At 42.7% G+C, this 19693-nt stretch overlaps 1 protein-coding gene across 1 annotated transcript; it reads left to right on the forward strand.

Annotated features, from left to right (window-relative positions):
- Positions 1-12222: 12222 nt before the first annotated feature.
- On the forward strand, positions 12223-18906 carry mbd3a (methyl-CpG binding domain protein 3a). The gene is made up of 6 exons (XM_088430528.1): positions 12223-12387; positions 13320-13470; positions 15147-15287; positions 17430-17520; positions 17611-17788; positions 18435-18906. Exons 1-6 carry the CDS (start codon positions 12374-12376, stop codon positions 18571-18573), a joined length of 714 nt encoding a protein of 237 aa, XP_088286654.1. The 5' UTR covers positions 12223-12373; the 3' UTR covers positions 18574-18906.
- Positions 18907-19693: the final 787 nt, after the last annotated feature.

Here is a 19693-nt window from a genome sequence, read left to right on the forward strand (position 1 = left end):
TTGTTCCAATTTTGTGACTTTCAATGCCATATAGGCCACACCCACTGTCGAAACATTGTAATCATATATGGGGGGCATAAGGCATGGCCACTGGCTTTTCAGAAAACATTTTAAGGATATCACTTTAAGGGGCTCAGCAGAGTACATAAAAACATTAAGGATTTGCTATATTTTTTGCTGCCACTAGGTGGCGCTCGTACTATGATAAAAAATAGGCTTGTAGGTGTGTTTCACATTGGACTCCCATCCCATATATGAAGTTTTGCAAACATCAGATCATCTAGGTCCAATTACAGCAACTTTCACCGTTTTGGGGAGACATCAGACTTTGAGTTTGCATAGAGGCCACGCCCTTTAATGAAAAGTCATAAAAGTTGAGAACCTTAATGTTCCAATGTGTCATAGCTTTTCTGACCATTTTTTAGTTCATTTAGTCAAACAGGCATTTCACAGTACATAAAAGTATAAAAAATGAGATTTTTGTCCGCCACTGGGTGGCGCTGTAAATGATTTGAAAGTTTATCACATAGCTGTATTATTGCATGACTTTTAAAGTCCCAGGAAAGTTTCAGATGGTTTGAAGCTGTCATAGCTGAGTTATTAACATTTTTGTCACTCTTGGCGAAGGAAGTATTAAACATAATTTGAAGCTCCGCCCCCATCTTTTCTGTCAAGAGATCTTCACGATATTTGGACTATGTGTGCCCCTCAGTTGGATAATGATTCATGCCAAAGTTGAAGGTAATGGGGTGAATCGTTTAAGAGAAAAAGGCACTAGTTTGAGACCAGCTAATGTCTAAGAATGGGACAAAACTGCACATTAAAAAAATTCTTAACAATTTTTCTGTACATCCTAGCACATCACTTCTATTGACTTTTTTGTAGGTCTTGCAGTCCTTCATTTGCCTACAAAGTTTCATAGCTGTAGGTCAAACCAAACAGGATTGACTGTAATCTTTCGACTAATGACATTTTTTGCAGCCACTAGGTGGCGCTAGCTTTAAACTGGAATATATTTTTGTCGATATGTTCAGGAGAATATTTTCATCCAATGTGTGAAATTGTGAGAAGATCAGATCATCTGGGTCAAATTAGAGCAACTTTTACTGGACAGATAAAGCTTCGGAATGAAAATGGTCGTAGAGGCCACGCCCATTATCGAAACTTCGTAAAATTTGGTGGAGGTCAGCAGGGCTGTCTAGAGGCTTTTCAGACCTAATTTCAGCGATATTACATTAAAGGGCTCAGCTAAACACATAAAAACGTTTAAAAAATGCTCTATTTTTGGCTGCCACTAGGTGGCGCTCGCACTATAACAAAAAATACGTTGTTAGGTGTTTTCCGCATTGGAAACCCATCAAATATATGAAGTTTAGAAAAGATAAGACCATCTGGGACCAAACACAGCAACTTTGTTCGTTTTGGCGAGACATCAGACTGACATTTTTGTTTGCCACTAGATGGCCTTATAAGCAATTGAAGATTTTTTTAAACACTTGTGTTAAGGGCTTGAGTCTCCATGTGTCTGTGAAGTTTCAGATTTTTCTAAGCTTGTAAAGCTGAGTTATAAAGGTTTGTTTCACATGTGGCAAAGTAATCATCAAAGGCATAATATAAAGCCCCGCCCCCAACATATTTGATGGCGGATCATCACAAAAATTTGAACAATTGTGCCTGACAGTCAGATAAAACATCACAGCAAATTTGAAGTCGATCGGGTCAAGCGTTTGGGAGAAAAAAGGAGCAGTTCGGGACCTGCAAATGAGCAAAAACGGGCTAAAGGTGCACATTCAAAAATTCATAACTCTCTTTCTGTACATCTGAGCATAGGGCTCGTGTTGACTTTTTTGTAGGGCTCGAGGTCCTACATAAGGCTACAAATTTTTGGAGCTCTAGGTCAAACGGGCCGGGAGTGAGAGGCTATTTTCCACTCATAAGGCCATTTTGGGGCCAATTACAGCCACTTTTTTCGTTTTGGCGAGTCATCTGACTTTGAGGTGGCGTGCAGACTACGCCCATTATCGAAAAATCGTAAAATTTTAAAACCTTAATATTCCATGTCTTAATGATATTCTGACCAATTTTCATTTGTTTTACTCAAACAGACTGAGCACAATACATGAAAGTGTAAAAAATGACATTTTAATCAACCACTAGGCGGCGCTAGTAGGTATTTAAAAAAACTTTTTTTAAAGGTGTTAAAGACATAAGTTTCCATGTGTCTATGAAGTTTTAGATTTTTTTAAGCTAGTACATCAAAGTTATTAAGGTTTTTGTCACTCTTGGCGAAGGAAAAATTGAACACATAATTTGAAGCCACGCCCCTATCATATATGTCAGCGGATCTGCACCAAATTTTGCCCACTTGTGCCCCTATGTGTGAATATGGACCACAGCAAATTTGAAGGCGATTGAGTAAAGCGTTTGGGAGAAACAAGGAGCAGTTTGGGACCTGCAAACGTGCAAAAATGGGCCAAAAATGCACATTCAAAAATTCATAACTCTTTTTCTGTACATCTGAGCACATGGCTCGCGCTGACTTTTTTGTAGGGCTCGAGGTCCTACATATGGCTAAAAATTTTCGTAGCTCTAGGTCAAACGGGCCGGGACCAGGTGCACTTTTTCGACCTTAGGTGGCGCTGCAGAGCCATTTTTTTTGCATTGTTTTGGGAAACACAAAAATATCCAATTTTTCACCGGGCCCGACAAATGTGCAAATTTTGGTGACTTTTCGTGCATGTTTAGGCCCTCAAAAATGGAAAAGCGCTGCACAGTAAATAATAATAATAATAATAATAATAATAATAATAATAATCTGGAGAAAAACAAGAGGGCTCTCGCAGCGGTAGCTGCTCGGGCCCTAATAATAATAATCTGGAGAAAAACAAGAGGGCTCTCGCAGCGGTAGCTGCTCGGGCCCTAATAATAATAAGAATAATAATCTGGAGAAAAACAAGAGGGCTCTCGCAGCGGTAGCTGCTCGGGCCCTAATAATCCGGAGAAAAACAAGAGGGCTCTCGCAGCGGTAGCTGCTCGGGCCCTAATAATAATCCGGAGAAAAACAAGAGGGCTCTCGCAGCGGTAGCTGCTCGGGCCCTAATAATAATAATAATAATCCGGAGAAAAACAAGAGGGCTCTCGCAGCGGTAGCTGCTCGGGCCCTAATAATAATAATAACAAAAATCCGGAGAAAAACAAGAGGGCTCTCGCAGCGGTAGCTGCTCGGGCCCTAATAATAATAATCCGGAGAAAAACAAGAGGGCTTTCGCAGCGGTAGCTGCTCGGGCCCTAATAATCCAGAGAAAAACAAGAGGGCTCTCGCAGCGGTAGCTGCTCAGGCCCTAATAATAATAATAATAATAATAATAATAATAATAATAATATTAATCTGGAGAAAAACAAGAGGGCTCTCGCAGCGGTAGCTGCTTGGGCCCTAATAATAATAATAATCCGGAGAAAAACAAGAGGGCTCTCGCAGCGGTAGCTGCTCGGGCCCTAATAATAATAATAATAATAATAATAATAATAAAAATAATCCGGAGAAAATAATAATAATAATAATAATAATAATAATAATAATAATAATAATAATAATAATAATAATAATAATAATCCGGAGAAAAACAAGAGGGCTCTCGCAGCGGTAGCTGCTTGGGCCCTAATAATCCAGAGAAAAACAAGAGGGCTCTCGCAGCCGTAGCTGCTTGGGCCCTAATAATAATAATAATAATCTGGGGAGGAACAATAGGGACCTCGCAGTGGTCACTGCTTGGGCCCTGATAATCCGGAGCGGAACAATAGGGACCTCGCAGCGGTCGCTGCTTGGGCCCTAATAATCTGGGGAGGAACAATAGGGACCTCGCAGTGGTCACTGCTCGGGCCCTAATAATCTGGAGAAAAACAAGATGGCTCTCGCTGCGGTAGCTGCTCGAGCCCTAATAATAATCCGGAGAAAAACAAGAGGGCTCTCGCAGCGATAGTTGCTCGGGCCCAAATAATAATAATCCAGAGAAAAACAAGAGGGCTCTCGCAGCGGTCGCAATGTATATTGCAAAATATATGGTGCCCATATACACCGTGGAAATGATGGGGTTTATTCACCTGCTGAAAGCTTTGGACCCCAGGTACGTGGTAACTGGATACTGAATGGCAAGTTGTTAAACTTTTGTAAATGTTTTATCATAAACGGTCACATACACTCTATTTCATGTTATGTTTTTGTCAGTTAGAAAAGATGACTGAAAAGTTTTTTCATTGGAAGGCTACTATTTACTGTAGATGTTTAATTTTATTTGATGCAGATATTTAATTTAGTTAAAATTATTCAGGGAATTAAAATAGTGACCAAATATCTTTTTGCATACCATACAAGCACCTTTTTAGTTTGCAAAACATGTTCAGGTAACTGAAGGTTTTGTTTGCACTTTATTTTATCAACCTCATAAAAGGGTCTTATGATTTTATGTTGAATTTATTTTAAGATCATTTGAGAGTGCATTGTGTCAGTTTAGAGCTAGATAAGGCTTACTGAAAAGTTACACTGTCACTGTTTACAATGGCAGGCAGGGCTTTTTGTGTGGCTTGTTTATATCACATATCCAGAAGGGAAAATGTTAACAAACTAAAATTCAAACTTGTTATGAACAATTTCTTTGTCATCTGCAAATTGATTTTAAGGTAGGAGAAAATCGTTTTAAATCGCGAATTGGGATTTGTTTGGGAAAAAAAATCGGAGATTATTTTTTAGGCCATAACGCCCAGCCCTAGAAAGAGCCCTGGCATTGACAATGGTGCTGATGACCGAATCAGAGCAGCAGCTCACCAATGGATTGGGCCCCTCAGAGGCCAAACACACAGGTAAAGCGGATGAGGGTGAGGACGCCATACTCGCCCCTCTTGCTAGGACAACAGATCCGCCCAGGCTGGAAGATGCCAAGGGGTGGCAAAACACAGGCTGTGGAGCAGAGGGAACCACGTCTGAGCGGGCCAAAAGTGGGCCACCAGTAGCAGCGTATGGATCACCACCCAGAGCAGGGGAAAAGGGGGGAAAGTGTATGAGACAAAATAGCCAAAAGTGTGCCAGGGCATCCTGCCGCAATGGACTGTTGACCTCCATCAGAGAGAACCAAAGGGGGCAGTCAGTTGATTCTTGTGTGGCAAAGAGGTCAACCTCCACCTAGCCGAAACGAGCCCATATAGCGAGCACAATCTGCGGGTGCACACGCCACTTCCCTGGCGCTGGAACACTGCAAGACAGCGAGTCCGCCACTTGAATTAGGTCACCTGGAAGGTAGGTTGCCCGCAGATTGGATAGGTGGGCGGCAGCCCATTGAAGAAGGGTTCAAGCGACCAACCGCAGACTGATGGACATGGTACCCCACCGATGATTGATTGGAAAACTGTTGAGGTGTTGTCCGACCACACAAAGACGAAGGGAATTCCCTCCTGCCCTGTGACTCCGTGGGTCGCGGGACAGAGGTGTTGGGGCCGGCAGTCCGGTGCTTTTCCCCCCAGCAACTCAGGCTGTGGGCTGGCACCGTCCGGTGCTTTCTCCCCCAGCAACTCAGGCTGTGGGCTGCTTTGGGGTGCTTTCGACCCTGTCCCAGGTGTACAGACTGCAGTTCTGACGCCAACCGCTCCATACAATGTCGGCCAAATAAACCAGCCTTTATCACCGACCTGGCAAAGGCCTTGGCCCTCAAGCAGAGTAGAAATGGCAGAAGCTCTGACAAGGTTAGAGAGCTGCACACGGGCCTCATGGGCTGTGAGTGACCCTTCCAGTGTCTCCACTGCACCAGAACAGAAAAATATCCACAGGGACCACAGGGAAGTCCCGTGGAGTACTCTTGGAGGATCCACAGATGGCGGTGCGAACGCACCAAGTAGGACATCACACGGCCGGCAGGGAACAACAGGTGCGAGACAGAGTTGCCAATGCGAGCCGATCGCGCACAAGAATTATAGGCCTTTGAAATGAGGTCATCTGCCATGAGACATTGTATGTTAGGACAACACCATATACGCTGAGCAAACTCGTATGGAAACAAGAGCAAGGAAGCAACATCCACCTCCGCAACAGGCATATGGTCTAATCCAATGTTAGCAGCATCCTGCAATGTCGCCAATGTACGCTCCTCAGAAAGAAGGCGGGCAAAAGCACTCATATCGGCCCAATAGGACTGCAAGATATCTAAATAACGCCTACACTGTGAAACAATGAAGTCAGCAGAAGGCAGCCACGCTGGAAAAAATGATTCCTCCGAGCAGACCGGGGACAAGGAACCTCCACCTGCAGCTCCTGCAAAGCAGAGCACAAAAGGGACACAAGTGAATATGCATCACCCAACACGATGAGCGACGAGCCCCTCAGAAGGAGGGGAACCAATAATCAAGTCCTTGGAATCGATCCTAGAGTCATGGAAGCATCAGTCTGAAGCAGACAGAGAAATGGCATCAACATTTTTGTAAAGGTCTGGTGCAACAGCATCTTGAAAGGGGGACGGCTCGCAGGAAGCCAAGGCACTCTGTTGGAGGCGTTCTTGCAACAGTGCAGACATCCCTTCCAATTGGGAACACAACGAAGAACCTCAACGGGTGCGTAATGCAGCCGGTACAGCAGAAGATGGACAAGAGCAACCTGTCACGGGGGTGCGAGGCGTGTGAGCTACAATGAGCTACAATTGAGCTACATAGTGAAATTTGCCAAGAAAAGACTATCGCAAGTCACAGCCAATGAATGACCAGCTCAATAATTGAAGAAGGCCATATTCTTGCTGCAGATGTGGAGCGGGAATATAATGAACCGTGGCAAATTGAAATACCAGATCAGGAAACTCGCCATAGAGTTGACTCGCTTGCAACGAAAAGCTGAAGAGATGAAACAAAGAATCCAGATAGAGGAAGAGGATGCTAAGATAAAAGCTCAAATAAGGGCAGAAAGTGTAGCCCTTCAAAGAACACTTGATGAAAAGATATGGAAGGTACAGCAGTTTGAAACAATGAAAGGTCTAAGTGCATCACAAGCGAGAATAGAGGTGTATGATCATGTGAAGGTTGCAGAAGATGAGAAGAAAGACATCTCTCACAAGTTCTCTGTCTCGGTATGTACTCTCTGATCCAAAGGTCCTGACTTCCTCCACAATAGAGAGTGCAGCAGAGATTGACAAGTTGTTAGCAGATGTAGTGAGTACCAACAGAATCTCAGTCCCTGAACCTGAAGTATTTCATGGAGATCTGTTGATGTACAATGACTGGAAACTGTCATTCCAAACGCTAATCAGTCAAAAGAACATTCATGAAAATGAGAAACTCTATTACCTCCACAGGAATGTGGATGGAGATGCAAAGAAAGCAATTGAAGGCTACTTCCTGCTTGGGACAGAACCTGCTTTCGTTGTTGAGTGGCAGCTCTTAGAAGAGAGATATGGAGACATCTTCATAATTGCACAGGCATAGACAAGCTAGACAAGCTTCACAATTGGCCCAAGATACGACCTAAGGAAAGCCCCAAGTGCCAGACTGGGTATTGGCTAGAAGGAATCGGATTTCTATAGAAATGGAAGAGCATAATGGACATCTTCCCAATTTCACTCAGTTCATCATATTCCTGATGAAAGAAATAACCTCTCTGCAGTTGTTCAGGCAAGGCAAAGCAGAGAAACCAAGAGAAAAAAGGAAAAGGACAATCGGAGTAAAGGTCTTGTCTAAAAGCTTGGATAAAAAGGCTACGAAATTAGATTAAAAGAAAGTCATTACATGTGTCTTTTGTAAGAAAAATGGAGACACTTTGCTCAAATGCAGAAAGTTCATGAATGAAGGAGTTCATGCAAGAACAAGCTTCGTTAAAGAAAATAAGTTGTGTTTTGGTTGTCTCAAGCCTGGCCACCTCTCAAAGAAATGCAGCAGTTGAAGTGAGTGTGATGTGTGCCACAAGCGGCACCCTACTGGTCTGCATGAGGACAGAGCCAAAAGTGACAAGAAACCAACACAAGTCAAAGAGATGCAAAGTCAAGATCAAGAGGAAACTGAATTGACGCCACCGGAAGATTCAAGCACTGCATGGAGACAATTGGGCAGATTGTGAAGAGAAAAGGCCGGGCTTGGTGGTGGTTCGGTGGCAGCCGATGCTGTTATGGGCTGATTGGCAGGAGAGGTGAGCCGGTGAGATGTGTTGGGCTTTGTGACAGATAGCTTTGTGACACTAGACAAAGAAGATCTCCTTACCAGCAGTTTATGCTAGGGTGTTTATTCCAGCTAATAGAGCACACATTCCAACAAACCAAATTGCAAAAGCTTGGTCACACTTGGAACACCTTCAGCACCTCTTCTCGACTGTGAAGTAGGCCTGTTAATTGGATACCACTACTACCAAGCACTTATACCATGCACTTCTACCATGAGAGGTTGTGTCTGGCAAAGAAAACCAGCCCTACGCACAATGCACAGACCTGAGTTGGAGCATTGTTGGATGTGGAAGTTCAAATGGGGACTACAGAGACGCTATCGGAACAAGTCACCGTGCGGAAGTTAGATAAGTGACACCAAATGTGGAGTCTTTGATAAGCTTACGTACAGAAGTGCACTATGTAAGTCAACTTAAAGTGAAAGAAGTGACAACCACAGAAATGATCAAGGTCCTTGAGTCTGACTTCTCGGAAAGAGCGAAGGAGGATAATCCCCTCTCACAAGACGATCTGAAATTCTTGTCTACGTTAAGAGAGAACATCATACAGAAGGAGAATGGTTATTAGGAGATGCCTCTACCTTTCAGACTTGAAAGACCAGCACTGCCAAGCAACAAAATCAGTGCAATACATCACCTCAACTGTCTTGAAAGTAGATTCAAGAAAGATAAGGAAAATCACAAGGATTACTGAAGATAGTATATCCCATGGGGATGCAGAAAAGGTCCCTGAGGAAAAACTTGATAACAGCCCATCTTAGTACACATACCCCATCACGGCATGTACCATCTGCATAAGCCGAGAAAAATACGTGCTGTATCTGACTGTTCTGCGCGATACCATGGAACATCACTGAACGATCATCTGCTCACAGGTCCTGATTTGACAAATGCCCTAATTGGTGTTCTGTGTCGTTTCCGTAAAGGCCATGTCGCAGTCATATCTGACATTGAAAAAATGTTCCATCAGTTTGACCTAAAAAAAGAAGACAGAGTACTATCTACACTTTTTGTGGTAGAAGAATGGTTGCATGAACACTGCACCATCAAGCTACAGAATGAAGGTTCACTTGTTTGGTGCAACCTCATCCTCTGGTTGTGCCAACTTTGGCCTCAAACACCTGGCAACACATGGAGAGAATAATCTGCTGAACCTCTTATCATTGCCTCTCGCAGGCAGATGGCCAGAGACAATTACTTGACGCCGACTCATCTTTCTAGCGAGATTACAAGTCTTTGCTAGTGTCTTCTTTGTAATCCCAGACTGTCTCATTCTTGTATCATTATCAGATGTGTTCGTCTGATCTACAATAATCAAACTACTCTGCTCTAGCTGATGGACACGCCCCACCAGGAGAGAAAGCCTCTCCATGAGAATAGTGCAGGTGTCCCAAGTGACTGATGCGGTGGAGGTGCACAAAGCCATGCTTATATGAGTGCAGCTGAGCGAATACTTACGCTAGCAGAGCTGCACGAAAAGGAGGACTAACCAAGCTAGGAGCTGTTCGAAAAATCACTAGCTAACGAAGAATGGAAAAAAAACACCAGACACAGGTACGATGGGCAGTAGAATAAAAAAATAGTAAAAGTAGAAATAGAAAAATAATGTTCGTCTCTCCCCCAAGTTTTTGTTGCCAATCATATTGAGAGAATCAAGGCAAGCACTAAGTCTGAGCAGTGGTTCTACATTGCTTATAATGACAACAAGGCAGATCATACCTCTCGAGGGTTGACTGCAACACAAGTCCTCAAACTGGTATACAGGCCCCAAGTTTTTTTTTGGAAAAGAGATACACTTCAAAGAGAGTGTATGGTGGGAGAAGTTAGCAAAGATGAAGAAGGAACCTATAACCCTGAAATTCACAAAGATTTTGTGTGCCATACTGAGACAAAGACAGAGGAGTTCTCGGACTGGACTAGTGCTGTAAAGGCAACTGCAAGATGACAGAGAATTCTTAAAGAATTCAAAGGTCTAAAGCAACGCACCAATAAAAATACAACTATCAAAGAAAGGAAAGAAGCGAAGTTTGCCAACGTCAAGCTTGCTCAGGAACAAGTATTTCCATCAGAAATAAAAACACTCAAGGAAGGGTGGGATTTTGCCAAGTTCAAAGGAAGTAAGCTATTGAAGTTTAGTCCCTTCCTGGATGACCATGGGATTCTCGGGATGGGAGGACGTCTAAGTAAAGCTGCACTACACCCGCATATAAGGCATTCAATTATTATTCCACAGAAAAGCCACATATCATCACTACTCATCAAACACCTCCATGAGAAGAGCCAACACCAAGGACGTGGAATGACGACAAATATGCTCAGAGCTCATGGATGGTGCATCCTGGGGTGCAGTAGTGCTGTGTCGCCACACATTTACAGATGTGTCAAGTGCTGAATATACAGACGATGTACTGAAGAACAAAGAATGGGTGATCTAACTCAAAATCAAGCAACTCCACCTTTTACCTATGCTGGAATGGATTGCTTCAGTCCAACCTACATAAAAGAAGGAAGTAAAGAACTTAAAAAAATATGGACCCACCCTTCCCTGTCTATGGTCAAGAGCTGTTCACATTGAAGTGATTGATGATATGTCAACCATTTATGAACCATTTATCAATTCACTCAGATAATTTATAACCAATCAGCGGAAACGTTCACCAACTTTATTAGATGTGACCAAAGCACAAATTTTGTCGGCGCAAGGAGGGAGTTCGCAGGTCTTATTAGAGGGATAGATGAAGAAAAACTGAAAGCTCTTAGATGTGAGTTTCTCATGAATCCTCCAGTCACAAGTCACATGGGCGGCAAATGGGAGAGGCAGATCAGAACAATAAGAGCATCCTCACTTTTATTCTGGATCAGTCTGCTCCAATGCTTGACAGCACCTCTCTCAGCACATACCTTTATGAAGTCATGTCTATCATTAACAGCCAACCACTCATTGCTGAACATCTTAACGACCCATCCGGTCCTGAACCATTAACGTCAAATCACATTGTAACGATCAAATCTACAATTTTTCTACCACCGCCTGGAAAATTCATCAAGCAAGATCTCTACCTTAGAAAGAGGTAGCGCCAAGTTCAATACTTGGCCAATGAGTTTTGGAAAAGATTGTGAAAAGAATATCTTCTTAACCTGCAACAAAGGCAGAAGTGGTGTAAAATCAGAAGGAACTCAAAAGTAAATGACATCGTACTTCTTCAAGATGAACAGATGCCACACAACAAATGGGAGCTAGCAAGAGTCACTGAAGTCTTCCCAGGACAAGATGGTATGGTCAGGAAGCTAAAGTTACTAGTGCAACGCGAAATATGATAGTAAAGGAAACGCTACCACAGGTGCTGTGCATCTAGAAAGACCTATTCACAAAGTAGTTACTTTGATAGAAGCAGACAAAAACATTGAAGGTGTCTGATACGTGTTCAGGATTTGTTTGGAGAAGTTGTTATGATACAATATGGTTTCTTAAAGAAAGAAATTCTACAATGTTTGTGTATTTTGGTGAGAGTGTAAGTATATGCATAACCTGTTGTTTCAATTCACTTGTTATATTGTTAATTTTTATACATATTTTGTATTTTACAATATATAGTCAATTTATTTACATGTTTACGTTTGCATATAATTGTGTTTACGTCAAAGTTAATTGAATTTACTATGATCTTGCAATGACTGGGAGACGTGCACCTGCTTACTTATTGTATGTGCGCACTTCCGAGTTTGGACAGTCGAGACGGCTGGAGAGAGGAAATCAACATGGAGAAAAACTAAAAAGACACGATCCCTCTCAAGCAGCAGCAGCCAACCGATTTTCTTCTGTGTACATCATTTTCACCATGTTATTTTATGTCATGTTGTCTGTTATTAGTTATTCTGCGTTATTTAAGTCTAATTATTTTTTGTACAGTTTTCATGGTTTAATTGAATGTCAATCTGGTACATTCTTCTTCATTTGATTTTATCAAACTAGACCCCCACATAAGAGCCCGGGATCTTTACCCCTTTTGCACTAGCTGACGCGGATGGATTGGGGTAGAGCGGAGGGCGGTGACGTGGAGGGCGGAGTGATCTTGACGTGCAAAGGTCCCGCCTGGGCTAGGAAGGACGATCGATAAACAAATGTCAGGCAGGGCTCAAGTCGACGAAGGCGATAGTGTAGCCGCCGCTTGATTTTAACCGCTCGGGAGGATGGAACGAAAGAGGTGAGGAGTGAGTGTGAGGGGGCTTGTGGCTTCTTTTTTTTTCAATTAAAGTTTGTGCAGCGGATGAGGAGGAGGTGCGGAAAGAGCGAGTGAACGAACGTCCCCGTCGGACCAATTTCGGTGTCAAGAGACCAACGCAACCCTCGCTAGCTTGGTCCGTCAGCTAGCTAAATGGAATTGCGATCTCTTCGCCGACCGTCTTCTCACGCTTGAAAAATAACTAGTCATTGAGAATATTTTCGCTTTTAAGCGTCGCCGTGACGCACCGCTGCTGGGGTTATCGCTTGAAGTAGCCCATAAAGAGCACCTCGCGCGCGGGATGAAGCGGTTCCCTTAGTTGCTCTTGTCGTCCTAGCAACAAGTCGAGCAGCCATTGCAACCTGGGTGGGTGTGCGTCTCCGCTAACCGATCCTGCTTTGTTTTGCTTTTATTTGATTCTTTTTGTTTTGAGGACGGGTTTTTTGTTAAATACAGTATATATTTAATATCAATTTGACAATGTCTATTGATTAATTTGATTTAAATAAGCATAAAAATAAACATTTACCTCACACCAAAAAAACAAAAAACAAGAGGTTTATTTTTTCATTGAAAGCAATGTTCTTATTAATAAAGCACCTTAAAACAACTCTTCAGTATTACTCTGACGGGTTATCTGTTATGTAGCCAGAAAAAAAGGTCTGAGTATGCATTTTTCATTTTCATGGCAAAATATTGTATACATTATGGATGAACAACTTTAATGGTGGAGGAATTTGCCATGAATCTTTCCCCCATGGTGATGTTTTTGTGTTTTTTATGTTTTTGTTAAATCTGTACCCTCTGTAAGCTACTGTACACAGACAGCATGTTAAATAAACCAATCAAAAGTGAGGGGGATGAGCTCACGCCATGAAGTCCCGAATCATGACGTCCTTTTCATTGGTGTGCAGTGTCGCAGTCAGGCGTGTCCTGGCTAAGCCGTCCATGCCTCGCGCTCCGGCCAGCAACTTTCATCGTGCACAGGAGGCCGGCGCCCACCTAGTCCTAGCAAAGGTCCAGCGAAGTGGCCACAAGCATCAGGACCTCAACCATCAAATCAGGGTGATAATACACACATTAACGCTTGCTTCCACATTTCATTTTTTTTGGGGGGGGGGGGCAATGTTAAATGATTTTGAAGAAAGTGGTGTTGACAGTGTCTCTCGTTTGCATGCTTACAACAGAGTCCCTTTGAAAATCATTGAAGGGATTTGTCTTCTAGTTCCGATTTTACTTTTTGTGCATATATATATATATATATATATATATATATATATACACAGTGGGACCCCGGTTTACAAACTCCCTCTTTTACGAACTTTTCATCTTACCGCGGCGTTTTTTTGTTTCCCTCTTACGCACAAAACTTTCGTCTTACGAACAATCCAACATGCCGGTCAATGTGTCCGTACTATTTTTTTCACTTTGCTACATCAACGAAATCAACTACTCACGCATGTCACTGTAACGCTGATATGCTATTGCTCTTACAATGTCACAGTCACTATTTCAGTCCCGGTCTCACTCACGGAGATGAGGATATGCTGTTGGCCGGCGTCACGTCAATCACAGAAATGCCGATATGGTATTGGCCGAACGCCTTCATCTAGCTTGATGGCACAGCTGGTTGGGATGGAAGGAAGGAGAGAAAATGAGTGAAAAACGGAAGGAAGGAATGTTGTGAAGACTTTGCAAACTTTATCTGTTAGACATGGCTTCTAAAATTGTTAATGGCGGTAAAGGAAGAAGTAAGAGGATGATGACAATAGAAACGAAGCAGGAGATAATAAAAAAAATAAGAAGGAGCCGCACGCATAGTTAACCTTGCTCGTGAGTATGGCAGTAACCGCTCTGCAATCTTCTAAGGGCAAGACTTTCCTTGCCGGGGGTCCACAGAAAAAAGCTTCAACAGTTTACTTGTCAACGGTCTACTTGTTTCTCGTGTCAGGGAAGGATAAAAATTGCTCCAAATGCTCCTGTAAAAGAGTGTCCTTTTCAGGACATTTATAGCTGAGCTCTCGCAGTTATATATATATATATATATATATATATATATATATATATATATATATATATATATATATATATATATATATATATATATAGATATATATATATATATATAGATAGATATATAGATATATATCTCGATCGATATATATATATATATATATAGATATATATATATATATATATATATAGATAGATATTTTTATATATTCATATTCATATTCATAATTCATCTTTTTAATTTTTCTCCCCCCTCGTTTAGCATACCTATGTAGAGTTACTACTATACACTCTATTGACTGGAGTCAGTGATCACTTTACTCCAGGGAAGGATGTAATGAGTCTTTTGACACTGAGTTGGCTAAACTGCGCTCATGCGATGAGGGCTAACATCGTGTGTTTATTGACTGCCGGAGCGTGACCAGATATTTTTTTTTCACGGCTGTGCTGTTACTGTTCATCATCGGTACACACCGTGTTATCATCAACGGCTATTCGAAGTTTGGACTATGTCAAAACTCATACATGCATGTTTTTTCTGCTCTTTTAACTGACAGTAATGGAAACAGCCATGCCTTGGAATCAAACCCCCCACCCACAGACACACACACACACATACACACAAAAACCCATTTTATTTTTTAATTTGTCCAAAAATGTAATTATTCAAAGGTTTGAATCCCCGAAGCGTGCCATTGACGCATTTGCCACACGTGTGTTTGGACAAGGCCAAGCAGCCCGACTTGAACACAACGCTGCCGGTTCGACAGACGGCCTCCATCTTCAAGCAGCCGGTGACAAAAGTGACAAATCATCCTAGCAACAAGGTGAAGACGGACCTGCACAGGGCTGTGGAGCAACCCAAACAGGTGCCTAACATCTCCTTTGATCACTAGAAGATAACGGTGAAAGGTTCCCGTGCCCTTTGTACACAATCTGATTCGTTTGTTGTTCAAATGGATTGTCCATCCCTTATGGCGCACTGGTCGCTGACATGGTCCACTTGCGCCAAAAGTTATTTTTCAAACGAGCTATTTATAACATGACATGATGTAAAACTCCTCAACGAAACCTGCATGTGCAAAAATAATCCCCCTTTCTGAAAAAAAAATCCATGCATTGAAGTCTTTCCCTCTTTTGTATGTCCTCATACAAGAAAAATCCCCCTGTGTCATAATACGAAATGTTCTTTTTCTGCATTTCCCTTGCGCCGAAATTCACTACGGCGAAAACAAGCCTGCAGGAAAAGTATAGCTTGGTTTATGCTTGACGCACCGACACACGTTTTGCAGCACTGTATACTCAAGTAGAGTTCCCCCGCAGTCAGATGATACTCTCCTATAGGTGGCAATAAATTGACTCTACAGCACAGGTGTCGAACTCCGGGCCTCGAGGGCCGATATCCTACATGTTTTCGAACCTTTTCCCTCAAAAACACCTGATTCAAATGATTGGGATCATTTTGAAGCTCCTGCAGAGCTTGCTAATGAGCTAATCATTTGAATCAGGTGTGTTGGGGAAAGAAAACCAGAAAACATGCAGGATGCCGGCCCTCGAGGACTGGAGTTCGACACCTATGCCTACAGCATACAAACAACACTACTCTATAACAGAGATAGAAAATCCAAGTCGATTCAAACGATCTAAACAGACTTATCCCTCCCCAATGTGGTGCTCGCCAGGAGTTGTTTACGGTATTTATATCACATATTCTTTTTCTGATAAATTATAAGGTGTTTTTATCGTCAAACTTCCATAAGCAATATTTCGTAAAAAAATTCCCTAAGATACACATTGCGCAGAATCTGTTTCGCGGGGAGGGGCGTGGTTGGCGTCATTTTGATGAGTGCAGCCGTGCAAAGGTTAAACCAAGCCAACACTTGAAGGCAGGATAAAAGTAATAAAGATGCAAGAGGGATGAAGCTAAGTCAAAGCTATTATGCAAGAAATTGATGTAAGTTTGAAAATGAATGCTTATTGTAGATTTGGCAATTTCTTTTATGAAATGTTGGATGGTTTGTTTTTAACTTCAGTCAGAATGGATTAGAGTGCACAACATATTTTTTTACATTTACGTCCGAGACATAGATTTTCTATTGTAAAAAGTCCCCCGGTGAAAAATTTATGGCCGATTTCTTTGTAGAGGAGTTCTACTCTACAGTAAATACCATTTCTGGCCCAACAATAAGCCCTTTGGTATATTTTGGAAAGAAAACGTCCTCTGTGCTGTATCAGGTGTGAAATTTGTGTTCTGCCAAGAACCCACCAAGCTTCACAAAGTGTTTTATAATGGGGTAAAAAAAATATATTTGTTAAACTACACGTGTCTTGGTAGTGGTTTTCAAGCAATTCCAGAAGATTGGGCTGTCTCTGTTGTATTTTTGGCTTTTCTCCTAGAAAATTGTGTCTCACGACAATGCACATCCAAATGAAAGTTGACAAGATCAAGCAATAAATTGCTTCACGTTCCATTAAATTAGCTCTTCTTTTGAAAAACAATCGTATTGTTGCTGTCACGGTGTGATAAAGGATATTTTAACACTTGTTACATTCTCACTTTTTAAAAAGTTGTGTCATAAAGGCGTCAGACATTTCGCAGTGGACCTGCGCTGTTGAACAAGAAGTTAATTCATGTTCCGGGTAATTTGTTCTTCTTTTGAAAATAACATGCTGTCCGTATCCTGGCATTAAATTTTGCTGAGACCTGCGGAAACCCTCATTACATTCTCACTTTCTAAAACGTAACATAAAGGTGTTGTATGTGTTGCCATGTACTTTCTGTAACACAGTTGAGTAAAAAGTTACTTGATGTTGCAGTTGATTTGCTCTCCTTTTGAAAAGAACAACGCGAATTCAGTTTGCCAAGAGCCGCAGAAATCCTGTCGCCATCTCAGTCCAAGCCAGCGCGCCTTGACATTTGAAAAATTCAAAGGGCAATCAAGCCAGGTTGGCCATGTAAATGCATTTAGGAGGCGTGGAGGTCTGTGACCGCTTTGTGCTTCTGACTGCAGCTCTTCTGGGAGAGGAAGTTGACCGGTTTAAGTGCCTTTGACGTCGCCGACGAGCTGGTGAAGAGCATGGAGCTCCCCAAAGGCTTACAAGGTGAAAGGCAGGCGTGTTCCCAATCAAAGGAAAAGTCCGGTGCCAACTCCTTGTCCATAATCTTTTGTCTTTTTTCCTTTCCTTCCTCAGGGGTGGGGCCTGCCGCTTGTGACAAAACGCTGCTGTCGGCCATTGCCAGCGCCCTCCACATGGGCCCTGCCCCCGTGACTGGCCAGCTCACGGCGGCTGTGGAGAAAAACCCGGGGGTGTGGCTCAACACGGCGCAACCTCTCTGCAAGGCCTTTGTGGTGACTGACGAAGATATTAGGTGACTTTTGGCGTGCTTTGCGAAGTGGCCGACGTGAGCCCGCTCAAATGTTGGGGTGCCGCAAAGTGGACGCGGCATGGCCGCAACTGACGTTTAGGCCTCCTAGCAGACGTAGTAATCGCTAGGGCCACTTGTCCCCTCCCCAACAATTTAGGGAAATAACGTGAGTAGATGTAATCAGTTTTGGGCCTGCCTCTTAACATCAAACGAAATGACGCTTGCTTTCATTTAAAGCAAAGTTTGCAATAGACGATTTTTTTGTTTTATCTTATTTTGAAGGTTATTTATTTGACCCAACTTTTGGGTCAAATGAATAACCCATAAAATAACATTTTATTTTATTATTAGTTTATTTTTATTTATTTTTTGCCATTTTGAATAAAACAACCCAACTTTGCATTTTGGATTTGTCTTCGGGGAAATGAATACAGCAAAAACAGTTAACTCCTGGATTCTTCATTTGAGACAACTTTTGGAAAAAGTCCAGTTGTTTTGTACAAGATACCCCAACAATGGGGTTGTTTTTATTTAGGCCATTTATTTGAGCCAGAAAGTTGGTTCAACTGAATTTTTTGCAGCGATTTGCAACCGAGAGGTCGTTCTGTCGCGGCTATGATATATGCGGCCTTTGCTGTGTGCGCTTCAGGAAGCAGGAGGACCTGGTGCGTGCCGTTAGGAGGAGGCTGGAGGAAGCCCTGGCAGCCGATATGCTGGCTCATGCTGAGGGCACCGCCCCCCTGGAAGAAAGAAAGGAGGAGAAGCGGCTGCAAAAGGAGGACAACTAGCCTGCTCTTGCGTGGTGGAGTCATCAGTCGGCCGAGAGATTTTTCTTCTTTTTCTTACTCTTAAATTTGTGGGGGGTTTTTGTTTGTTGGCGACAGAAAAGGTGTCGTAAGCGCCGCCTCAGACCTGCAGCCGCACATTTGGTTGGCGCGCGCGCGCCGCCTTTCAGTTGGCTGAGCGCGCTTTTGCTCTCTGGCTTTTGACACGTTGATGCTTTTCAAATCTTGTCAACATTTAAATAACTCGAGGTCATGCCGTGCTACTTTGGAAGAAACTTTGATAGCTGACTACTACACATGAACACATCTTGTTCTTAAATAAAGGTGTCTTTTGGACACGGGTGGCTTTTATTTGATGGCTTTGGGCTTGGCGTCTTGGCCCTGCCTGACCTTCCTATCTGGCTTGGATTTATTGTTCCCCAAATCAAAAAAAAAAATAAATCTGGGAGCATATCCAGATGAAGGTCAACATGGCAGTATCCAGTGTGCTGCGGCTTTTTCGATGATGTTCCGATGAATTTACTCTCATTTTGAAAAGAAAATTTAACTGGATTTGCTGGTAGCTGCAGAAACTGCTCAGATGTCACAAGGCATTCACCCTAAAGTGCAGTCAGTAAGCCAGCCCTGTCTTTGCAGCTAAGACAATTCGGCGCACTGGAAAAGCGACTGGTTTTCTTTTTTCCCAAATGACTACAAGTGCACAATGAAAGCTCTAAGTCTTCTACTATGCTGCAAGAGTAACCCTAGCAGATCCAACATGTAGACTTACAGTACGTCACACACTAGTAGCCTCCTGAATCCTCTCACTATACTATACTTTGTCCTCACTTGGAGGACTGACTACCTTGGCGTAGGAGTAGGACAAGTACAGTACCTTGTAGTGTTACTCGAGAGGCAAAAGTTTCCACATATCAACAGTTACATGCTACATGCACTACCTTCCAGCCATTCATTTTCTTTTCTCGTGTCCTAACACACGTGAAGTGTGCTGTTGCCCTTCAAGGCAGTTTTGGGTCAGTAGGTAGGGTCACCATCCACCGCTTGCCAGCCAATCATAAGGCACAGAGACAAACCGGCACTCAACGCTCCCAAACACATCTGAGGGCAATTTGGGGTGTCATAT

This window comes from Hippichthys cyanospilos, chromosome 12 (assembly GCF_059441005.1).
Source record: "Hippichthys cyanospilos isolate Australia breed blue-spotted pipefish chromosome 12, RoL_Hcya_1.0, whole genome shotgun sequence".
NCBI classification, from domain to species: domain Eukaryota; kingdom Metazoa; phylum Chordata; class Actinopteri; order Syngnathiformes; family Syngnathidae; genus Hippichthys; species Hippichthys cyanospilos.